This window comes from Sycon ciliatum, chromosome 2 (genome assembly GCF_964019385.1).
Source record: "Sycon ciliatum chromosome 2, ocSycCili1.1, whole genome shotgun sequence".
Classification (NCBI taxonomy): domain Eukaryota; kingdom Metazoa; phylum Porifera; class Calcarea; order Leucosolenida; family Sycettidae; genus Sycon; species Sycon ciliatum.
The window spans coordinates 28,997,299-29,022,652 of NC_088644.1; the positions used below are offsets into that span (position 1 = coordinate 28,997,299).

The following is a 25,354-nucleotide window of genomic DNA, read 5'->3' on the forward strand; positions in this document are numbered from 1 at the left end:
TCAATACATGCTTCACCTGTATCGGATAATACACCAGCAAGAGCTCTTTCATCTTTGAGCCTTGGTCAGGACCGTTCACTCTTGGTGACGGATTTCGCCACTCCGTAGTTTATTGGTCTCCGAACGCTCAACCCTCGATCTCACCATTGATATCGCGACCGCCGGCCAGACGTGCACGGCGATTCGCCGGCAAGATGCCGGCAAACTCCGGAAGCGGCGGCCGCTGCAAACGTTGGCCTTGGGGAGCTGATGGCGGCAGGCTGCTCGGTGAATTCAATGCGTACCGGCGTCACTGCCAACACAAGTGTGAACCTCCAGAGTATCGTATTATACTGCGGTAGTAGCAGTCACTACTTTTAAACGTATTCAATATCAATACTGTCGCACACAATTAGCAGTCCATGAAGGCAACCTTTGTCATCGAATGTACCAAATAACGTTAGCAATGCAGGCTGTGTGGAGGTGTGGTCTTAAACTCTGGAGAGTGGCCCATCAATGATTGAATGCACCTCACAGCTCTCCAAATTGGTATAATGAGCCACAATGCGTGCATGTGTGTGTGTGTGTGTGTGTGTGTGTGTGTGTGCCTTCCAAGCTGTTGAATGGTGTAATACCAGCACAAGTTGCAATCTGTTCGCTATCATTGCTTCCGCGATTGGCATGTCTGAGGTCTGAGGTGTGTGTGTGTGTGTGTGTGTGTGTGTGTGTGTTTGTGTGTGCGTCTGTGGATCATGAATGCCCTGAGCTGATTTGAAGTAGACACGACTCTCAAGTTGCAGCAGATGTTTGCGCCGCAGCCAGAGACAGATACCGATACAGCCGCTAAGCGGCAAACTCTCCCCAAAATATACTGTTCGCTATCACTCCCCATAAACCAAACCAGCATGAAAAAACTAATAACAAAAGCAACCTACACAAGAACACGCACTTTCCGAGGAAAAGATTGCTCCTGCCTTATCATCAACTGTCCCATTACTTTGTCCTTCCCTGGGACAAGCGATTGCATGCGATGACCGCTGCAACTTGTGTTGTGACTAATCATCGCATTTGTAACTTATTAGTACCTTTCTGCGAGAAGAATGATAAGGAAAGTGGCTACGGAGCCACTGTCAGCGGTTGAGGCATCGTCCAGGCATCCCTGGGGTAAGTAAAACACGATTACACTAGGTCATTAAGCATGATGTTACACATGCATTACTGTCTTCTTGAGAAGCTTTTAGCTGTAAGCTGATTTGCGACTGTCCCTGTGTTACATGTACAGGGTACGTACACAGTATAACATCCTACATGCATGTGTTTGTACATTGCGTACTCGTGGCCGTACACCAGGGTAACATTGATGCGGGGTATGGGTTTGTTTAAAGTCTTGACAAACTGGTGAGGCGGGTCTGATCTACTCACTCCCACCACGTATGACCTGTATCTTACGCAATAAGCCTTGAAGGTGGCGGCGTTCCCAGTGACACTAACTGTGAAGTCAGGTTGACTGAGACCCACGTGAGCCGTCAATTGTACTCATTTTAATATGTTCCCTTGCTAAGCCATTGTTTACGTGGCCACTTGAATTCAACGTATGCAGAGGATAGGCGAGCAGATGTAAGCACATATCTTCCAGCTCTTTTCTCGATGGCTTGCTAGGACAGTGCTGTCTCCGAGATTCGGAGACCTCTTGTCGGATGAGGGACTCCAGACACATCGCCCCACTTCCCCAGTTTGTCTGACCACTAATACATGTACATATTACACTTGTATGTTCACCGTTCAGTCTCCTTTCGTAGCTTTTCCCTATCAAGTACATATACATGTACATGCAGAAGTTGATGATTCTGTGGTTAGGGTTCCAAGTTTAACCATGGGCTTGGCGGGTGCGTGATGCGTGGTCTGGGATTAGTGTGATAGACCTGCACTGCAATGGAGCGTATATCTCCAAGGGCAGTAAAAATTGTACTTTTTGCCGGGGTAATGTCTACGCAAGGCTAACCCATAGTATAATATATACACAAAAGAACCGTGACTACTGGTCACAGTGTTCAATACACAGCGTGCAGAGCCTGGTAACGTCTTTTGCGTAGCTACGGGAATTAGCCCCATCCCTCACACAAACAAGTCAACAGGGAGGCATCTTTGGATTGAGGACTGAGGAGTGCTGGTTTCGAAACGACTGCTTTGAAGCTCAAAGTAGAGCTGCTGTTAGCTCAGAGCAGAGCTACTGTTAGCTCATACTAGCTGCTGTTAGCTCAGAGCAGAGCTGGTGTTAGCTCAAAGTACATCTGCGGTTAGCTCAAAGTAGAGCTACTGCTAGCTCAAAGTAGAGCTGCGATTAGCTCAAAGTAGAGCTGCTGTTAGCTCAACGTAGAGCTGCAATGCTAAATGGATGTAATATAGCGCAAGGAAGAGTCGCAGCAAATAGCTAGATAACACCAGTTGTGAGAGTGGACCCGTGGGTACGCTAATTATAATGCATGGTGTGAATAAGTTGGATATTAGGGATGGTAGGAAAAGAAACACGTCTGAAGCACGATCCGTTGTCTGGAAGAGCACAATAGGGCAAGCAAGATTTGTTTTTCTTTTCAGCAAAACGAGCTGGTGCCATTTTGTGATTACGCAGCAAAACAAAGCGAGTGACGTCGGTCTTGAATGCAGTACAAAGCAATGCAGTGCAGCGTGTGCGCTAGTTCGGGTTGTTGCTAACAAGTACTAGCCTGTGCTAGTACCCCATTAAATAATTAATTTCTCTACGCACGAGTTTCATGCTGAACGGCAATCATCAGGAGATTCCCCCCTCCCCTCTCCTCCCCCCTCTCCTCCCCCCTCCCTTCCCTCTCCTCCCCCTCCCTTCCCTCTCCTCCCCCTCCCCTCCCCTCTCCCTTCTCCTCTCTTACTTACTTATGTTGAAGAAAGTAAGACATAAGTTAGTACAGTATTGTTATATCCAGGGTACTTTCAAGTTTGTACTGAAGTTCCCCGTGACGTGTCGGTGACCAACGTCACGTACGTGTCAACAGGTGCTAGTGAGACTGAATGCTAGCAGCCAGAAAATCCCAAGGCTAAGAACAAAATGGCTGGCATGGGCATTGCTCATTGACTAGATTCTTGCTTGGAGGGAAGCAAATCAGCACACGAAGCACAGAAGCCAAAACAGTTTCGTTGCGCATTCCCACCACATAATCTTACATGACGGATGTTTAGCTTCAGCGTATAATATTATAGTAATGGATATCAAAGAGCAAAGTCCTCCGGATCGATAGAGTGCTCAAAGCGGAAGCAGAGCAGTAACACACGAGTCACAGAAAAACCACGCGTCTTGATTGTCGTAACTTAAAGTTTCATGCCATATAGCAATCTTCAGACAACTGATTACAGTGATGCACAGCTAGTATGGTATTTATACAGCAGCATAGGAAGGAATGTGTGAAGGTTTGAGGTCTGGTGGGTGCAAAAGTCCTGGATGGAAAATGTGCCAAACTCACATGGTCCGTGAGTGAGAAAAGAAATATGATATGGCAGGAAGGCAAGCAAGGCTGTGTGAAAGGATGATAATGATAATGTGGCTTGCCTGCAATCACAATCATGCAGGTGCAAGATGCCACACACTTTGGTAAGCGCTTAAAATAAGTTGGAGGAGGGGAGATACTTGCTCTTCAATGCACCAACAAAACAAGTGCAAGATGGAAATTTCCACGCGCTGTGATGGCTATAGGTGCTTAGAATAGGCGAGGAACATGAAAAGAAATGACCACGATGACGTGACGTCAAGCGAGGTTATAATGCAAGATACTACACCCATAATTAGAAGGGCTGCAGACGGGTGCAAATTGCTGTCGCGCGTCGTGTGGCTGCAAGACACGTGACTCCGTACCCACCAGGCAGGAACTTGGCAGAGTGCCTGTACTTTGATACGAGCTCCGTTCGCTTGTTGAGGGAGGTGCTGCGATCGGATATGCTGGTGTGATATTTCTCTGTGATACATAGGTTGCAACGCTTGGTGACATGGCCTCCAAACCTTTAAGGTCAACGTATGTATTAGGATCTAATCCGAAAGAGATGGCTGTGGTCCACACAGTACCTGTGACGATGATATTGAGACCCATTTAGTATTTACCTCTCTACTAGTACTTGCTTGTTATGATTATTGTTCTCTTTCTTCTTTTTCCCTTCTGGTTTAGTCATTACACGTATTAATATTATTTGGTGCAATACTAGCGCCCCTTTCTCGCACCAAATTATTATTTTTGCTACCTGACCATGCAACCCCCCCCCCCCTTTTCGATGCCAGGTTGCAACGCTAACGCCCAGACCCCTGGTCGGTCGAGTTGCTCCCTGTACATCGGCACGTCGTCCCTACATCCCCTGTGTCTTGTCTTGTGTTTGTCTCCACATGTCTCTTTGTAGGGCTGTGTTCCCAATAAATAAAAAAATAAAAAATAAATAAATTATGTGTAAGCCCGTGCACGTTCCTTGATGGACCACCCAATCTCATAGGCCTTGTTCTGGCGTTTTAGGCTCCAGACATACTTTGCCAGCTCCGTACTTGCTTCATGCCGCTCGTGGCGCAGCGACGTCATATGATTTCCATACCTGGACTTGAAATCCGGTGCCGACATTCCGGTGTATGTCTTCAGGGCACTGTTCGACGTTACTTCGGCCTCATACACCACATTGGTCGACTTGCATTCACCTTTCAGCGGACAAGATGCGGCGACTCGGCAGTTGCAGGGGACTCTCTCGTGCTTTGGTTGCATCATTTTCTTGTTGTGGCCTTTGATCCGCGTTTCCATATTAGGCATGCAGCTATAGCCGACTCTCAAGGTGTTTCTGTTGAAGAGCTTTCGCAGTTTGGCGTTCTTGGGGAAATGCTTGCTTACTAGTGCGAGAAACTGGCCTCCGATGTTTGTCCTGACATTGGCGCTATACGGAGGATTGAACCAGATGATGTCTCACCCGCGTTTCCTCTTGCGACTTGACTGGGTGTTCACATCGTCGTACACAAGCACTCTGGGGTGGCCACTGGCAGCTAGCGCGTCGGCGTACTCAGGCACGGCTTCCTCAAAGACTTCTTTTGAGCTGGAAATCATCGCCAGACGCTTGTTGTAATGGATATCATTCGCCAATACTAAAATAGGTATCACCTTGATTCGCTTCTCTTACTAATAAAACCGCAGCACATGCTTACCCTGTCATCATTTTTATCTCTGATTTTGCTGTTCGCTGTGCTAAAGGGTTAGTTACTTTCTAACATCAGAGAGGCGTGATACAGAGTCCATTTCCCTGACCATGGAAAAGTACCATAACCACTAGATGATCACACGGAAATGCAATACTGCGGAAGGGACTACCGTCGCAGCATCGTGCACAACCCAATACTGGGGGAAAGGACATGTAGCACTGAAGACCGGCCGGGCGGCTTTCCGTAATACGTGCCCAAGGATTTTTTTTTAATTTCAAGGAGTTTCGTGTTTGTGTCAGCAATAACCATTAGGTTAGATACGATAGTGAACAGCGCTGAGTGGGTTGAAGACTACAACGCACTACTATTTCCAGTGTGTTACCGTACGAGACTGGAAGGGCACTAAGGCAAACACGATGCACATATCGGATACCACTGTTTCTCGGAAGGGAACACTTGCCAGTTATGAGAGGCACCAGATGTGCGACTAATACCTCCCAGGCAGCGAGGAACACAAGGTTCCATATCACATTCAGGCACCGCTCCAATGCCGCATGGGACGGGTTACCCATAGCAGACTACCATCTTTCCGTTAACTTTTTTTTATATATTTGTTAGTGTTTATTTGAATTCGGATAGCTCAACAGCACAGAAGTACAACTGCAAAGAGTACCGAATACAGTAGAAGGCCCCGAGAACGGGAAACCAAAAAGAAAAGAAAAAAACAAAAACAAAAACAAAAAACAGCAACATCAATTAAATTTATTTACTGATTATGCACGTTAACTGTAATACTAGATTATTATTATTATTATTATTATTATTATTATTATTATTATTAAGCTTCCGTGGAGATAAAAATGTAATCAACGCAATAAATAGAGTAAGCTGCGCACTCAGTACAAACACCATAAGCAAAACTTGTTTTCATGTATATAAAGAAGCTTGTTCCTAAACGTTTTCGTCGCCATCTCATCAGAGGATTACTGGCAAATCAACAAAAGCTCTTAACTCAAGTTTAGGAACAAGCTTCTTTATATACATGAAAACAAGTTTTGCTTATGGTGTTTGTACTGAGTGCGCAGCTTACTCTATTTATTGCGTTGATTATTATTATTATTATTAATTCAACATCTCCTGGCTCGTCAGAAGACTGCCAATATATATGAGAAGTCGGGTGGTAGCCAACCACGGCGAACTGAATAATAAGGAGAGAAACAAAGAGAGTACTGCAAGGGGAGGAATGACGAAAATGGTGAGATTATTTAGGACGAAGAAGCTGAAGCTTGAACTCCTTAATGTCTGTGCATGCTTTAAGGCTAGTTGGCAGGGAAGACCAGAGAGTGTACGCAGAGAAGATAGGAGATTTCAGAAACAGGGAGGTATTGGCACGGGGTAATGAGAAGGAATGACGTGTTGATCTGGTGGACACAAACCAGTTATACTTAGCAAAGTGTTTTGGAGCCAGGTCTAATAAGATCATGTGTACAAGGATGCAAAGATGTTGCTGGTGTCGCTCTAAGAGGGGAGATACTGAAGCTAAACTGTAGAGACGTTGGGAGGAGAATGTTTGATTTTTGCGAAAACAGGATTTTTAGAAGCAGACGCTGGTGTATTTCCAGAGTTTGAACAAGGGCCTGAGACAGACCGCACCACGCTGTGTCACAGTAATCAAATATAGGTAGAATATACGACGTAAAGAACAATTTTCGGCAATGGTCATATAAATGGTGGCAGTGAGGTTGCAACATGCCAAGGGAGGAGCTAGCTCGCTTGCATACTGACTGGACCTGTGGGGACCAGGACATATGGCTGTCGAATATAACACCAAGGTGTTTGTGTTCATGAACAATTTTAACGTTAGCATTGGCTCCTGGAAAGTGCAACGGCTGAGTAGGCGGCGATGGGCTGATGAACATTGCTTCGGTCTTCGCATGTTGGGCCTCAGCTTCCAAGCCTCAATCCAGATGTACATCATGTAAGTGTCCATCCGCCTGGATCGGTTAGAAAATCAGTGTCGACTCTCAGGGTAGCAAGAAGTGGTCGCCCCCGGCTAGGCTCTTGGGATTTTGTCAGGCAAAGAATGTATGCAGGGACTAAGCTGCACCTCCTAGGCGCACCTCGTGATCATGGTGATCGAGCTGGTACGGTCTACCTGCAACATCTGCATGACTGTGACTGTCTGCAAGAGCTATACTACTATACTGGACACTACTAGTAGGTCTACTACTAATATTCCTATTTAATAGTATTACTTATTAGACGAGGCACCCAGTAGTGCTGTACTGTACTGTAGCAATGATCTGATGATGCATGTACTACACCTTGTGCATGCCTCCTTTGCTTCTCTCCTCCCATCTCCGCTACATTATTCTCTTTGAACCCACTATTTTGGTGCGCCCTCCCCACAGTAACGCCGACACCGTCATGGTCAGTTGAGAGCCCTGCACTCCACCCCCACCTTTACTCCTGGCCCCACAGGAGTAGATGCCATAAGTAACGGCATAAGTGTAAAGGCATAGACTTAGAAAAGAACACAAAAACACGCAAAAAATGCACAGACTGCATGCATATCCTCCACACCTTTGCGAAATTTGTCCGGTTTTAGCATCGATTAATGAACGTACCTGGAAGGAAAGCAATTTGCGGACCACAAAATAATAGGGTTTGAGCCGAATTCAGCGAAGATCGAGTTTGATTGTTTGTGAATGGATGATGATTACAATCGCTGTACTACCTGCAGTCTAGTCTGGAGTTCAAAGTACAGTACAATCATCGGTCTACCGGTACGTAGATCTACATTATTGTAATGTAGATCTACATGATTGTAGATCTCCCGTTGATCAATGCGAAGGTCCTTGGCTTTACATACACATGCGTCATTATCATGATTATTGTCGAGGATAAGCCTCTAGTTGCCAAAATGTTCTTCTCCACGCTAGATGGACGAGAACATCCTTTTTGTGTAACGGCTCGTAGTCAGCAAGTAGTGAGCAAGCTAGCTGACTGCTAGGGATAATAAAAAGGCACATGGCTGGGCCATAGAGAGTCGAGCTAGTGAGTCCCCAATGCTACTATCTCTATCGGCAAGGTAACCTTACTTGGCGCTGTTCGACACTAACTTACTTCTTGAGGTGTCGGCAAGCCGTGTACGTGCGGACAGGGATTCGGACGACTTGAATTCTTCGAAACGCACCCTAGTAAAGTGCAGAAGACCTGAGAAGCCGGCCGTGCCCATAAACGCTCCACAACTCCACATGCAAGCGGAACGAAGGCACGAATGCTACTTGGTGTGCTGGTGCAAGCCTGTGATTTCTGCATCTTCCAATAAGGCAAGGTATGGGCCGATACTCCCAGCCAGGAAAATGGCAACAAAAGTTTGATTTTCTCTGTGTGTACTAGAGTTGAAAAAGTATAACAGAAATAATACAAGAGAAAAAGTGATGAACAGGTATAAGGTATTATGATAGACATGATAGTAATACAGGAGAACAAAGTGCCCCCCCCTAGCCAGTGCACTCGGCTTTGAAATAGACTGCAGTTCAAAAGTATAATTGGTAAGCTTGTGCAAGAACATGACCTAGGCGTGTAAGATAATCGCAAGGACAGACATGATGTCATTGTACTGAAACTACATGATGAATGCATCCGGTGGCTAGTCAAACCTGGGAGTATTGAGAGTTCAACCGTGACAGGGCCAGGAAGCCCACTGTCCGTAACAGTGTTGCACGGTGCTCCTATTTATACCACTGTGTGTACGATTCCCATTTCTCCCAGGGCCTCAACCGAAGATTTACATACCGGCATCCTTGGTAGCAGTGGTGTTGCTGGTTTCAAGTGCAGCAATCACAACGGCCACTGCTCTCGGTCGCAGTGACATAAAACAAGTCACAATACCCGAGCGGCAAGGCAAAGAGCTGAGGTGTAAGAAATGGGATGATGTGTACCGCGGAGACTTCCACGATGCCTATCGCTGGGTCCATATACCCACTGCTTCTGCTGCTGCTGCTGCTGCTGCTGCTGCTGCTGCAACTAACATTGGTTCAGGAAATGGATTGTTGGAGAATTCTACACAATCTTCAGCTTCGTCGTGTGATACCAGCAGTGTTGCGATGTTTGGTTCAACGCAGGCAGAAGTACGGCATGACCTGCCAGCTCCTGGTGTGGACACAAGTTCTCATCGAGTACTGGTTGCGGGCAAGATTCTGTGGGTGTCGCAAGAACAGGGACAGACAGAGTACACGACCATTGGCCATACACGCTACCTGAGCATCTCTGCGGCTCTACCTCAGGATTCTGGACTATGGGTATGCTGCACTACAGCAGACGCGCAGCCGTTGAGTGTATTCAACGTGACCGTGAAGGGCAGTTGGAACAAAAGACCAATCAGCGATGATGAGGGTAAGTGTCTGTGCGCACTTACGATGACCCGCGTTTACTTACATGTACATTCTGGCGGCTGCCTTTAGAACAGCGCTATTACAAATGAGTGTCGTTTCTCTGCCTTTAGAACAGCGCTATTGCAAATGAGTGTCGTTTCTCGCTAGCTCCGTCGCTACATTGATCATATTAGCTGCAGAGTTCCTTCAGTTAAAAAAAAAAGATAGCAGAGACCTTGCTAGTACGACCGGATATGTACATGTACATATCACATGTGTTCCTTTTTTTCACTTTCTTATGAGTACATCACCAGCAAGAGTCAAATGGTTGCTTGTTATCTGGGTTCGAGGATCCGTGGTAACGTTTTCTAAAGCGTGAGTGGATGCATCTTGATTTTTTGGCTGTGCCGAGTAGGAGTAGTAATTCGATGATATGGCTCTAAATCTTGAAATTTTCAGAGGAGAGCTCCCAAACTGATGCTTAGAATGGCCGACCGTAGCATTCTACAACACATGCGGACGCCTCTGAGGCATCCCAAATTTTGTTTTTCAGGTGTGCATGATGTCGTCATTTTGTTTCGGGTTTACTTTCTATCTCTGGGTGTTGCTCCACTCGTAAAAATTATACTTATAGCGCATTGAACCTGGCTAATGAATTCACTGGCTTGCTGCGCTGCCGGTCTGCCGTTGTTCTGCCTGTGACAGATATGCTACAGGGATCCAGTGGGATGGGCACTACTGCAAACCGTGCTGTGCTTTCTAGCAAGAAATGTCCGCAGATGGACGCCGTGAAGCGGCACACCAACTGCGAGTTGCAGAACTGGGATTGTAACTGCGCCGTTGAATGCTCACTGTCGTGTGAACACAGCGCTGACGACTATTTCTTCACATGGACATTCAGTGATACGGTACTCAATGTGACCAATCGAGTAGACCTTGTTGGTCACGGGTATTTCGCAAACAGAAATTATCTCTGGCCCACATTGAAGGTAGTTAATAAATCTGTGTACACAATCCATGCAGTCGAGTAGTGTTTGCTTGCAACTACAGTGCAACATCTCTAGTACACACTCTGATAAGACTTACTCTTGCTTCATGCGGACATTGTCCAGGCTGAGCACGGGTGTAGTGATCCACACTAAAATACTTAAAGGGGAAGTTAAGGCAAAAATTAAAATTTCACCAGTTGTAGTCTTCGGGGTGCTGAGTCGAATGGTCTTGGTCCGAGAAAGCTGAGGCGCTCCCTTCCAACTTGAATCCCAATCGAACTCGCGCACTTCCACCGAAACTGGGTGACTGCGCCCTACTAGATGGGGATTTGTATGCAAAATGTCACTAAAAGCGCCATTTCGTTCTTATAAAAGCACGGATGACCGCGATTGGCCCATATGTTGTAGTCTTTTGGACGCTGAGTCGACTTGTTTTGGTCCGAAAAGGCTGCGATGCAGCGTTCCTCCTTTATTCCCAATCGAACATGGTTGAACAAGCGGTCACGTGCTCCTGGGTGCCCAAATCACCTGGTCACCACGCCAGCAGGCGACAACTTTCACACCAAGGTTCAACTCGAGTTCAACTCGAGTGACAGGACTGCACCCAAAAAAGGTCAAACAGGCTAGTAAGTTGTACCCAGCAGGCACGGTGACCAGGTGACTGGCGTACGCAGGAGCACGTGACCGCTTGTTCAACCATGTTCGATTTGGAATAAAGGAGGAACGCTGCATCGCAGCCTTTTCGGACCAAAACCAATCGACTCAGCGTCCAAAAAACTACAACATATGGGCCAATCGCGGTCATCCATGCTTTTATAAGAACGAAATGGCGCTTTTAGTGACATTTTGCATACAAATCCCCATCTAGTAGGGCGCAGTCACCCAGTTTCGGTGGAAGTGCGCGAGTTCGATTGGGATTCAAGTAGGAAGGGAGCGTCTCAGCTTCCTCGGACCACGACCATTCGACTCAGCACCCCAAAGACTACAACTGGTGAAATTTTAATTTTTGCCTTAACTTCCCCTTTAAGGATAAGAAGTAACTCGGATACTGAGTACACAGCTTCCTGTTCCCCATGCGGGTACGTCTTATCAGAGTTCCCCTCTGCGTGATTGCACAACGGTGTGTGTGTGTGTGTTCGTATTTGTGTATGTGTGTGTGTGTGTGTGTGTGTGTGTGTGTGTGTGTGTGTGTGTGTGTGTGTGTGTGTGTGCGTGCGTGTATGTGTCTGCATGTGTGTGTGTGTGTGTGTGTGTGTGTGTGTGTGCGTGCATGTGTGTGCGTGCATGTGTGTGTGTGTGTGTGTGTGCATGTGTATGTGTGTGTGTGCATGTGTGTGTGTGTATGTGTGTGCACGTGTATGTGTGTGTGTGTGTGTGTGCATGTGTGTGTGTGTGTATGCATGTGTGTGTGTGTGTGTGCACGCTCGCGTGCATGCATGCGTGTGTGCGTGTACAGGTAGATGGACCAACCCTTACAATCCATGCATATTACTTGTACAGTTTCTTTAATGGCAAGTACGCTGGCGTGGAAGACAACAAGCCTCCTGGACTCTTTGATACGTGGAGGAAATTTGTGGAGAACAAAATGTGGCTGACATGTACTGCCGTGCGCATCTCTGATTCATGGACATCAACTGTGAACCTGACCATTGAGAAGTTGAAGGTACTAAAACCGGAGACTGAGAAAATCAGTGCTGAGAACTGTTCACTAGTAGGGAACGTTACGAACGCCAACCCGCTGTCCCCACTGTCACCAGATCAACGTGTTCCAGAAATTAGTACCTCTTCTTCAGTAGAATTAATTTCTACTGAGATGTCCCTGACATCGGCCACTCCTAGTTTAGATGCAGCACTCGGCACAATGTCTGTTGGTACAACACCGAGCAAGCCGGTCCCTGAAGTTGAGAACATACTGGGCACCGTGATCACTGCACATAGCGATGGACAGCAAACGGCTCGGCCCAGAAATGTGACTTCATCACTTCCCTTTGCAACGACAACAACAACATCACTCAAGGGGGTCACGGGGAGAAATGGTCTGATAGGTGACGCGGGCAATAACGAAGCTGGCGTGGCACTTGCAGCCTCCGTGGCTGGTCCAATTGCAGCCCTGCTGCTTCTTGTCATGGTGGTGATGTACGTACGATGGAAACGTAATACAAAGCTAAGACACAGTCTGGCAAAAAACAACAACGGCAATGTGGTGAGTAGAACGACTACTATTCACAGGATTTGTTAGACGTTGGTACAATCAACCTTGTGAATAACCACCTCATAGATCCTGCATGAGGACGGTATCGCTAATTTTTTTCGAGTTGTCGTTATTCGTGAGGTTGAAAGTGTGCAGTCAAATTGTCTCTTGGTCTCACGAAGATTGTGTCGTTATTCACAAGTTGCCGTTATACCCGAGGGCGTTGTTCATGCCGACGTTGCTCTATGAAAGCTAGGATTCTCCTATCATGTCGTGGATGCACCCCGACCAACAGCCTTTAATTTGGAAGGTTCTTGGAAAGTGAATAAGCATGATATAATTGATATTACTGAGAGAAAGACCGACACAGCACTATCTCTCTCGAATATTTCTTGACTGGCAGTTATAATGGACCAAAAAGCGTTGGACACAACCTTCTAAGTTCTTGGTCAGCCGCGCGTCCTAGAGGTGACAGTCACAGAACTAACATCAAATGCATGTACCATCCGTTCGCATTTATGCCAAGTGTTCCATGAGCAAACAACTGATCAGAATCTTGGTATTGTATAGGTGGACAACTATGCACAAAGTCAAGCTGCCTGGCTCTGTTATGCATAACGCGAATTCTGTCATACTGCACTCACAGCATAAAACATCCAAACTAACTAACAAAGGAATATAGTGAGCAAAGGCCAAAGGGTGTTCTAATATAAACATCAGCTTCAACTTTGGAATCGGTGTGAGTCTTGTCTTGTGACATGGCGTGAATTTGTGTTCAGAAACACTCCAGAGGAAGAATGGACAGTTTTACTCGGCGATTGTCACTGGCGATCTTCTCGTCATCCTCCTTGTCCTCACCATCAGGCCAATCAGCTTCAGAAAATGATAAACGCATCCCTCCCAAGATTATATCTCCCAGTTCAATGAACTCTGTAAGCCTGCCCAAGCCATGGCCACTCAACACTTTGAGTATGCATAGTTCTGTGACGTGTGACTGAACAGGGCCACCGAAACCGGTTTGGTTAGTCAGGTTATAAGTCTAGTGACGTAACGAACCATGAATTTGACGAACGAATAATCTAGCGAATACCACTCAACGAGCGAACGAACCACTATTCTACTATTCCTCATAAAGTGTACGTGTAGCAAACACACAACACAAGCGCTCAGACTCGAGTCAGAGTAGAGTCTGCCATGGTCTACCCCGCGTAGTCTAGTCGTTGTCTGCAACACAGTACATGTACAAAGACTATGCATTTAAGTCGAGAGATCTAGAGTCGCGCACGGCATGCAGCGCACGGACTTCGCCTGCTCGCGAATATTCAAATTTTCGAACCGTCGACCTAGATTTTATCCGATCGATTATTTGTTGAGGCCCAAGGGATTGAGGAAATTCGAATAATCGATTATTCGTTACATCACTAGTTATAACCGGACCAACTCTTTTGGCCACCAACAAGTGTTTCCTACTGTGGAGTGTATGTGTATCCACCATCAAACTGTATGAAAGGCCACAATGCTACCGGACCAATTGAAAACTGCTTCCGACGGTCCTGCTGAAATATACAAAAGGGTGGGGATTGGTGGAAGACTGAGGGGTGGGGGCTCATTATTAACTATGGTTTAATTATTTATATTGGGGATAGCTATGTATTGGCTATACACAGCAATCTACATTACTCGGAGAGAACTTCTCACCCATAGTCACTTCCTTGTTTGGCCGATATGCAGTGGAAATCAAAACAGGGTCTTTCGACGCTGATCTAAGCTGCAGTTAGGTGTAACGTTAGCCTGAGGTCAATAGATATTTGGCGCAGGTAATTTTCGGGATTTTTGGCCGAAATTTGTTGCGACCGAAATTTTGCTTTGCAAGATTCAGTGCGACAGTGTATACAGCCAGCAGTAGTACAGGCCAAAACATTAATGCTGCCGAAATGTGCTTCAGCTCTGGGAGGCCAAAATTTTGAACGCACCGAACGTTTATAGACTTACAGTACTTAGTTGATGGTCTAAGGCAACCTCACAATGGGTATTATGATTACCGCCATTACGTGACGTTTCTGATGTGCATGCGGTGTGTTGTATACAGGACTCGAATCTCATCTCACCTTCAACGCCCATGGGATGGTCGGCGGGCAGCCGGCAGTCTCTCCGATATTCGCATGCTCCCACGCATTCCGGCAGTCATGGTCATGTTGGTGGCATGCTTCCGCCGCCAGCCTGCTACGCACACACCTATTCCAGTGCCGAAGCCCAGGCCACGCTGCAGTCGTGGAACGCCAACAGGACCCACCTGACGCCGTTCCGATTCCTGTCACCAGCTGACCTGGAACACTGGTCCATACCTCGCTGTGATGTGACTTTTGGTTCCAGAATTGGTAAGCACTGAGCTCCCCACTTTTGGCTACGTTTTGGAGACTGAACGGTGTAGACATTTAGAAAGGTTTCAAAATATTATGTCATAATATTATGACCGCAATCAGTAATACAAACTGGATCGACATTTGTGTACACTATATTCATGTATTGTAAAACTGTGGAGACAATGTGCAATAAAACGATGAAAATGTTAAGAAATTGTGTAGAGAAAAAAAGGGATTCAAACAAGTTTTCGTACAACACTCATCAGGAATCTTCGTTGTACTAAAGGACACTGAAAACAAAATTGAACTATTACAGTTTCTTAACTTTTTCATCGTTTTTTTGCACATTGTCTCCACAGTTTTACAATACATGAATATAGTGTACACAAATGTCGATCCAGCTTGTATTACTGATTGCAGTTATCAAATTGTTGTCTCCTCGCCGTTTGTTCATAATATTATGTTTTTAATATTATGTTTTCTTCAAGGCAAAAATACGATCACACTTCAAAAAAGACCAACCTTCAGCGGGTCCTCACAAGAACCATTTTCAAAATGGCCTGTAGAAGTATACTTTCATACCCTCTCATGAGGCGGAATGTAGCCAAAAAAAAGGAAAAAAGAGAGCAACAAATTATTACACCAGAGAGGTGATAGAACAGCACAAACAAGATATGCCAGAAACAACACAGGAAATCAGTGAACTCGTCCTCACAGCAGGAATGGCAAAAGAGGTGTGAGTGGGAAGATACCTAGCAAGCGTGCAAGCAGTGTGACAACAATGGACGAACACTGGATACATGTTGACAAGTCATTGATGACCTACCTAGCAGTCTCAGTGTGACAACATTGCACGTTTGTTACAGTTAGGTTTCTTCACTCTTGCACCTATTTGTCGATCCTTTTATGTGCATCAGATCACGGCCCTGATGATTTTAACATTGCTGTTTCTGGCTACTCTTCTTTGCACACTGTTTTGTCACGTCCCTGCTGTACTAAATTCAATGTTCTGGTTCATTTTCTTCTTGGTTTTATTACCACGTGATGAGAAAGCATGAAAGAATACTTTTGGCATTTTTCATAATGCTGCTTGTGAGTGCGGAGCCTGAAGTTTGTTGCAACGCTTTATTTTTGAAAGTACTCAATGCCGCGTACAGGCAACTGCTTCAACCAGCAAGGTCTCATTGGTGCAACTATAGAGAAGTAGGACTGACCCGTGCCAGCCATGGCAACAAGAGCGGCCAAAGACATCTTGACACTCAACTCAAAGTACTAGTGCTGAGACAGTGCTGAAACAAGGAGAAGTGGGCAATACCTGATTCTAAGCAGCGCAAAGCAGCCTGCGGCGAAACCCGTTATCAAGAGTCCCTTACAAAATCAGAATCAAGGAGCAGGACGCTCAATGCTAAAGTCAACTTACTGTAACTCAGGACCGCCGGAAGCAGTTTTTGATTGGTCCGGTTGTATCATGGCCGTTCATACAGTTTGTGTATGACATGGCGGGTACAGTCATGACCTCTACAGGAGGAAACATGTGTTGGTGGCCAAAAGGTTGGTCCGGTGATAACCTGACCAACCGGACCGGTTCCGGCAGGCCTGCTGTTTAGGCCAATATGGGGAGTCATTAGTTCAATTACTATTTGAACATGGACAAGCAGTGCCCAGCAAACATTGCAAGGTACACTTAACTAATCCTAACATGAACGCATGTGTTTATGTGCATATGCTCTTTACTGTACGGTGCAGGCAAAGGTGCATTTGGTCAGGTGTATGCAGGACATTACCATGCCACATCAACTGGCAGCCAGCGTGTTGCACTGAAGATGCCCAAAGGTATATTGAAATATTCAGCAGGCTGTGTCAAGTTTACATTATGGCCATGGTAAAACAAAGTCATATCGACCATCCGTAGGCTGTGAATTGTGGAGCTTCGACTGCACCTGTAATTTACAATACCTCATTAGAGCATCGAAACATTCTCTCCCTTCTGTGACTTTTACTGTTCAAGTATATAACACAAGTATAGAAGGAGGTTGTATGTAACCTACTCAGTCGAAGCACTCGCATCATGTCCTGTACTTCCTAGTGTCGAAACACTCGCATCATATCCTGTACTTCCTAGTGTCGAAACACTCGCATCATGTCCTGTACTTCCTAGTGTCGAAGCACTCGCATCATGTCCTGTACTTCCTAGTGTCGAAACACTCGCATCATATCCTGTACTTCCTAGTGTCGAAACACTCGCATCATATCCTGTACTTCCTAGTCTCTCCTGTCCCATTAAACTCATACTAAGTAGTCTTGTTGTTAGGAGAATGAAAATGTTTGCAGTTGTGTGCCTTTCCTGGTTATTGGTTAGCCAATTACACTCACAATACATACAACTTTACATACAACTTTACATATAAGCATGATATATGCCAAATGGTAAAGGTAAAAGTAGCCCATGGTCAATTCTGCCTGAAGGGGCTAGAGGCTGGCTTGGAGAACTCCTGTTTCGATGAGCTTGACATAATGCCCATCTCCTCTCCCACATTGCCTTTCCCTCCCCAACCGAAGTCACTCGGGTACGCAGTCTCAGATAGGTCTCCTGGGCCTTGAAATACATGTAGTCTTCAAGAAAACTGGGAATCAAGCCCGCATAACCTCCTGTTTGGAAGGCCCATGCTCAAACCACTTTGCCAACCATGCACCACGTACCTGTACATGTACAAAATGAAGTGTGTGTGTATGATATGCATGTATACTTAGTCTCCGGACAGCTAGCTGCTTCGACCCTGCGCGTATGCATGTGTGTGTAGATGGGGATGTGTGTGTGTGTGTGTGTGTGTGTGTGTGTGTGTGTACGTGCATGTCTGCGTGTTTGGCTATGTATGCGTATGTATCTGAGCACATGTGTGTGTGTGTGTGTGTGTGTGTGTGTGTGTGTGTGTGTGTGTGTGTGTGTGTGTGTGTGTGTGTGTGTGTGTGTGTGTGTGTGCGTGTGCGTGTGTGTGTGTACATGTGTGTACATGTCCGTGCATGTGTACGAAGATGGCATGTTTGACAGCTCCGAGTGCCTCCAGGATATGATAAGTGAAGCAAGGATCATGTTCCAGGTCTGCCAAGGCCGCTCACCATACCTTGTGAACTTGATCGGTGTTTGTGTCGACAACGAAGGTCAGTTTGATAGGGACAACATGCACTGGCGTTCACTCAGTCTGCTTCTGATATTATTTATAGCGTTGTAGCATATGCACGGCTTGGAGAGCTGGTCACACATGTAATTCTGGTAAGACATGCACCAATCCTATGAGCTGACATGTCAGGGAAAGTTAGATTAGTAAACGAAGTGAATTTCTTAGGCAGGTTCAGAAACAGAGAGATGGAGAGACGAGTTAAGTGAGAGAGAACGTGAGAGAGAAATGGGATATCTGGAGAGATTGGACTTTTAGAGTCGGGTTTTTTAATCTAGATATTATGTCGGAATGGGCATTAGTACTGGTTTCGTTCAATTCTTATCCGGTTTGTGTTACTACATAGAGAATGGCCAGTCTATTGCACACTCAGCAAGCTGTCCTTGTGGTGGGTAACTCGGGCTCATTATAATCATATGATAGAAAGTTCATATGTGTTCATGTGTGTGTGCCACAGGCCCTCCAATAATCTTGCTAGAGCACTGCGTGAAGGGAAGTTTGATCGACTGGCTTCGTGCATATAGCTCGGCATACGGCTCTCCAGGGAATCTCCTCCTGACTCAGCTCAAGACTCAACCCAGTACTATCCAGGCTGAAGAATGTGCCTATTTCAACCATAAGATGCAACCGAGCCCAACGAAGGTCACAACAGGGAATAATCTAACAAACGTACCAGGTGCTAAACATGATCCTCTTGGTGTTGATGTCCAGCAGAGCAGTTTCAACCGTACAAAAGTCAAGGATATGAGCATCAACAGTGAAGTCGAGGCTGACTACGCCAATTTGCAGCAAGACAGTCGAGTACAATCACTTGTCACACTCTTTATCTCCTTTTCACATCAGATCGCCGCCGGCATGGAGTACCTTAGCCGCTACAGTGTAAGTTTGACTTCAATACCCAGCTGTAGTGTGAGGGTGGACAAAGCGATGGTGTTCAGATGAAGAACAATAGCCGTGAGTTCAAGCTGGGTACAAGGTGTCCACAACCAAGTGGCAGTCGGCTCCCAAGGACTTTTTAAATGTCTAGATCTTAGCCCTCTATCTGCAGATCACACACGTACTCATTCATGGGAGTGTCACTGCTTGAAGTGACATGAAAGGGTACTTGTAACTTAAGCTAGTGCCATGATCAGCACAACTGGTACCAAGCAGGATGCTCTGATCTCTAGCTTGAACAATTCTACAGATATGTTAATAATTGATCTTGTGCTTGAAGTGGCCTCGAGATTCAGCCCCTTTGAATTTGTTTGGCGTTTTGTTTTGATCTTTCTGCTGCCTGTGTTGGCTGATGTGTGTGATATTCAGGTGGTTCATCGAGACCTGGCAGCACGTAACATCCTGCTGACGGAGTCAAACACACTGAAGATAGCTGATTTCGGTCTTGCACGTGAATTGACAACCTTTCAGGGCTACTACCGCCATCAGAACCATGTAAGTGGTGTCGGCTGGGGAGACGTCATGAAACTTGCATGCTAGGACTCATCATGTTTGTTTGTTTGTTTGTTTGAAGGTCTATTTTACATCGCAAACCAAACGGGCATTGATGCCCAATATTATGATGGCGATAGAAAAAAAATGAAATGTGGCTCGATAAAGCACGAGCTGTACTCGAGAAAACGAGACAGTAGTCAATAGGAAATATATTATGTGCCGGCAATTCACAAGCCAAGTTCTAACAGAATTTGCAATCAGAGAGAAATGGGAAAATGAGGACCTATGCCAGAGGGAGGTAATGATCAGGTAGATCAGCCATAGAAGAACCGCGACTTTCAGTAATCTTTAAAAAAAAGAATTTGGGCGACGAGTGGACGTAAGCTCCGGTGGCAGAGTGTTCCGCGGGCCAAAGCTTCGCGGCGGAAACCAATGGGCGGCTGTCGCCAGTTGTCCGCCAAGTTAGCGGCACAATGTATTTGAAATTGTCATTGCCACGGGTGTTGTCACTTTACAATCTTCATTGTCCTATGAAAAGGCTCTGTTTTCATAAGATCCTAAGGCATGGGACGCATGTCACATGCTTGTAATCTGTGTCACATGACCTGAGTCACAAGGTCTTTCTCATAGTTACATGCACGCGCCACAGGATCTCTGTCACCTGACCTGGGTCACATGATTATGTCACCATGTGCTGAGTCACATGATCTCTGCCACATGGGCTGAGCTACACGATGTCTGTCGCATGTGTCACAAAAGCATCCCTCATTTGGCATTTGCCACGTAAACTGTGTGCTATGTCCCAATAGGGTTTGAGAGTGATGCCGTCAGAAGTTAATAAATATCGACTTCTGGGCCGAATTGGATGCACTCTGTTCAAAGTGAAGTAGTGCATCCGGTGGACAGACCCCTCAGGTTACATGCTGGTGTGACTATTTTCAGTTCCAGAACCAGGTCCCTGGCCAGGAGCTAGCTTAATTGGGCCGGGTCCAGTCATTACCGGTGGATGTATCTCAAGGAAATCACCCAACCCCATACATGTATGAATCCCGGTACCAGAATTGTATCCGATTGGATGCAAAAGTCTGCGATGTCATGACTCTGACCTGCCTGCTGTGAGGCACTGTGTGGACATTGGAATCCGTTGAGAAGTGAAGCGGCCATGCAGCCGTGAGCACTGCTGGTCCATTTTGTTTACAGTGTGTACGTGAACTACAGTGCACTGATGTACCCTGTACATGCTAAAAGCAGTAAGGGCAACGGCCCCGGTCATCCCATCGGATTTCAATGTCCACGGCAGTAGCACGTGCAAGCCCTATGGCCTATGACCCGCATCACATGACAATACTCACGTGTACACCATGCTGCCCCTAATCTCAATGTGCTCTTTGTTCCAGAACGCACTGCCATACATGTGGATGGCACCGGAAACCTTACCAGTAGCTGAGAACCATGGCAGCATGATCTTCAATGAACTCACAGACGTGTAAGTATAGCTACAGCGAAACTTCCATATGAAGTACCCTTGATAGAACATACTATGGGACACAAAGTACAGTCAGACCTCGCTTATTCGGTCCTCTTTAATCCGGATCCCTTGCCATCCGGACGAAAATAGCTGGTTACAGATGTACAGCATACGTGATGCATCAAACATAACCGGTGTTTGATTATCCGGTTCCCTCGCCTATCCGGATATTTTAGTGGGAAACGGATGTGTGTGTGGTTAAGCGAGGCATGACTGTATTGGCCTTAAGGACCCTGCACTATGCTCAACATGTCACAGTACCAGTCACTCTTGTCATCAGATATTTCAATATCTTCCTGATCAGTTACAGTGAACGTATCAGGAGGTGGTGTGTTATACATTGCCCTGATCATGTCTCACTCTACATTAAAAACAATACTGTTGAGTTGCCTGAGTGTACCAGAGAACAGTTTAAGTATGAGCATTTAAATCTCCTAACTCCGGTCATTATCCTGCGTTGTCCGGAAGTGACTCACTTGCCATTGTCTTGGGTATTCCAGGTTCTTAGTTCTCTCTCTCTCACTCACTCACTCACTCACTCTCACTCTCTCTCTCTCTCTCTCTCTCTCTCTCTCTCTCTCTCTCTCACTCACTCTCTCTCTCACGCGCGCGCGCGCGCTCTCGCTCCGAGGCTCTCTCTCTCTCTCTCTCTCTCTCTCTCTCTCTCTCACTCACTCACTCACTCACTCACGCTTCTACTTGCCTATTCAGGTAGGCCGTTTGCCTGCTGTGTATTGGTGTGATGTTCTTCCATTTCATGCAGTTGGTCATATGGTGTTGTTCTGTGGGAGATTGCCACCTTGGGTAAGTCAACATGCTCTAGAGTCTATCCTGATGCAAGCAGAAGTTCCCTACATTTCGAATGTGGCACAATGCAGCTATACCGCGTAAATAAGTCACTTCAAGCCAAATTTGAATGTGGAATTTGAAGTGCAAAAAGTAATTCGAACTCTGTCATCATACAGAACAGCAGTTTAGAGTACAGTGAATATGCTCTTCGGACATTTATTTCGAAGTGCGAGGGAGTTGTTCTACCTGCTGCAAGTGCATCCGTTTCCCCTTCCGTCCAGTGGGGAGCATGTCTAAAAGCATTACCTTTCGTTGCTCAAGAATGGTCCTAGACCGGCTAACTGTGCCTGCCGGGTCCACGAGTGTACGGTGGAATATCGCCGCGAGATACCCCAGGAACCACCTATCATGGTTCTGTACTGGGATGTTCCTGATAACAGAATGCATTCCAATGTGTTTCTGGCGCTGAACAAGTATCACGATTCTGGGCTTGGAGATGTTCTTTGTTGGGAGTTTTTTTTCACTGCACAAACCATGCCGTTGTGTACTGGTATTGTTTTTCAAAAGCAATCCTGCTTGTTGGTCACAGGGAGTGCTTATAAGTTGCAGTTGACTTCAGTCTAACTCCAGCTGCAGTGCAGCTGGTGAAATGCGCTCTCCATCACGCTAGTGGTGGCTCACGTAACTACACTCAAACAGTACGCTGTCTTCTCATCCTGCTGCAATGTTATAGGTGAAGTACCGTACGGCCGCAACACACCTCTCCACACGCTGTACATGAGCCTTAAGGCCGGACACCGCTTGAAGGACCCCGGCACGTGCAAGGAAATGTAAGAAACGGATAGCATCGAGACTGGTATTCGTGTGTTGTGTGACAAAGTAACGTATAGACACTGTTCTGTGTGTGATTCCCTGTGGTGAAAGGCACTATTAAAATGTTCAACTCCTGCCAGATATCCAAATCACACCATCAGCAGATGTAACATGACGTCATTGATTTTACTATCTTATCCGTAGTCTTTGCAAATCTGGATCAAAGAGATTGTTATGAATTTGGAAATGAAATGTTCTGTTTCTGCCGAGGCTGCACAGGCGTAAGATGATGGTGAATTGCTGGCATGATGATCCGTCGGAACGACCAACATTCACCAGACTACGCCAGTACTTTGCTTCAAAGCTGGAGAAAAGAGAGGTATGCAGTCCTAGGCTTACCATGCAGTATAATTATGGCTTGAGATCAGAGTTACAGGCCGCATGTGATTGTTCTCTTGGTGGGTAACATTCACAAATTATTGATTTCCCGGTTGACTTTGTCCCTTTGTGATTTTTCTCTGGTGTGCTGCGCAATGCTATGATTTCCATTGTGACGGAAAGGACTGGGAATACATGAGACTGCTGGATGACTCATCCTTCGGCACGGTTGATGTCGTACCTGAGGGTACAGGCGAAGAGGAAAGCAAGCTGTCCTACCATGAGAAAGAGGGCTGAGAAGGCGATGAGGGACTGCTTATGCCGACTGCCAATAGAGAACTGCCCGTCCTGACAAGGCAATCTGCCGTCGCTTTGCTTTGCTTGGTGACTACGAGTCGTCACGTGTACACATCATCAGCCCTTGCTAAAGTGTGTATGACAATAACTATGGACTATCTTTTGCTGACTGAGTTCAGAATCAGAACTGAATGATGCATTTTGTTTCTAGGTCGGACACAAGCACATTATCGAATCTGTGTGTACATTTGGCTGTGGCCTATCTCAGCACCAGTCTGCCTTTCACTAAGTTTCATGCCAGCATAAAATGACCATTGAATTTGCAGCGAACACTCTTCCCTGCAATACTTCCCTCACATAAAACACATAATCATTCGAAATTATTACATTTTCTGCTGTACTATTTTGACCACACCCGAGCTCATGACTTCTTCTTCGTTGTGTTTTCGTTTTCTTGATTTTCACATGATCATATTCATCCACCGTAGGAACTGCAAGTAGCCTCAGCTATCCCGGAGAGAAGGCAGAAATGCCTGTACCCTAGCTGTTCATTTCCACCGCAGCACACAGCGGGTTTTGCCGAGAAACGCGATGAAACGATTTCAATTGCAGAGCTGTGAGTTCTCAATGCACTTCTTCTGTCCAAGTCAATGTTTCTTCATCAGTTAGTTAGTCATATCAGTGTTACACATTCATATGTTACATTACTAGTACTTGCGTGCATAACAGCACGGCAAACCCAATAAATTGAAGATGAATACTTCATATTTATGTTGGCGGTCACATTCTCTCTTTTTTGCTTCTTCCAACGCCACGTCATAATCAGCTTTGCCGCATCGTGCTGTTTCCATTTTAGTAATTGCATGTTATCCAATCATGCATTGTGTTGATCAATACTCTTACGTATCCCACTGCTCCGCTGTGCACTGCTACGATGTGTACAAGAGTCATCTAAGCGCGTGTCCATCAAGCCAGGCGTGTACACAGTTATAGCGCCGAGTGCGGGCACATGTGATGCCAATCTCATCTGCCTCATGTGCTGACACGTTGGTGGCACTAGGAATACTCAGATGTGGTTCTCAGTTGGAACTGGACTTGATGGCTATAAGTGCCTGCTTGAAGGCCGGGTGACACTTAGGGTTGTGACAAGTTTCCCTATGCATCCTTGACATGCATGCGGATCTACAATACGTACGAACCTCCCTCTGTTTTCACTGCTGAAATACAAGTTGGAACAGCTAAGGACTCCCTGGCATTGACTACAAGGCCAAGGCACATGCCATACATTTCATACCTGGATCCGAGTACACCGCATGCTCAGTGGGAGTTTGAACTGCATCCATAGTACACTACGCTATCATGCAGGACTCAAGTAACATCATGCACGTCTACAGGTCTACAGGTAGAGCGCTGAGCAAGAGCGAGGGCCAGAGAAATTGGTTGCCATGAACAAAATTACGGTACCGCATGTACTTAAAAATAGCACCGACCAATGCAGAGCCTTTCCATTCGACACTCGGCTACCCACTTGATTGCGACACTGCTGCGTGGGGCAAAATACACCTTCAACTTGTCCAGCACATTCTCCGATAGCAACGGTTACCTTGGCCGCATGCAGGCATTGCCAGATACAGGCCCCAGACCGTCTGTCACTGCACTGAGCATTGGTGCAGGGTGCTAACGCATTCATGAGAACGGTTTCATTGAGTCCTTGCTATAGATGGTATTCTCTGGAGGACGGGACGTGTTTTTTTTGATTATTCAAGTACCTTTCCACCATTCAGACAATGACAGCCAAGCCAAACTGACGTCAACATCCCATCTGGCAAAAACTACACACACACACACACCAT

The 25,354-nt window shown here is 46.1% G+C and overlaps 1 protein-coding gene across 4 annotated transcripts; it reads left to right on the forward strand.

Moving 5' to 3' along the window:
- Positions 1-921: 921 nt before the first annotated feature.
- On the forward strand, positions 922-24,412 carry LOC135809583 (uncharacterized). Of its 4 annotated transcripts, XM_065322961.1 has the most exons (15): positions 922-1,143; positions 8,945-9,568; positions 10,252-10,535; positions 11,992-12,738; positions 13,506-13,658; positions 14,816-15,104; positions 16,836-16,922; positions 18,123-18,248; positions 18,723-19,144; positions 19,571-19,696; positions 21,094-21,182; positions 21,988-22,028; positions 22,747-22,843; positions 23,106-23,205; positions 23,388-24,412. In XM_065322961.1, exons 1-15 carry the CDS (start codon positions 1,080-1,082, stop codon positions 23,499-23,501), a joined length of 3,363 nt encoding a protein of 1,120 aa, XP_065179033.1. In that variant the 5' UTR covers positions 922-1,079; the 3' UTR covers positions 23,502-24,412. The 4 variants fall into 4 exon arrangements, with proteins under 4 accessions (XP_065179033.1, XP_065179034.1, XP_065179035.1 ...); XM_065322962.1 differs by lacking the exon at positions 13,506-13,658; XM_065322963.1 differs by lacking the exon at positions 11,992-12,738.
- The last annotated feature ends 942 nt before the right edge of the window (positions 24,413-25,354 follow it).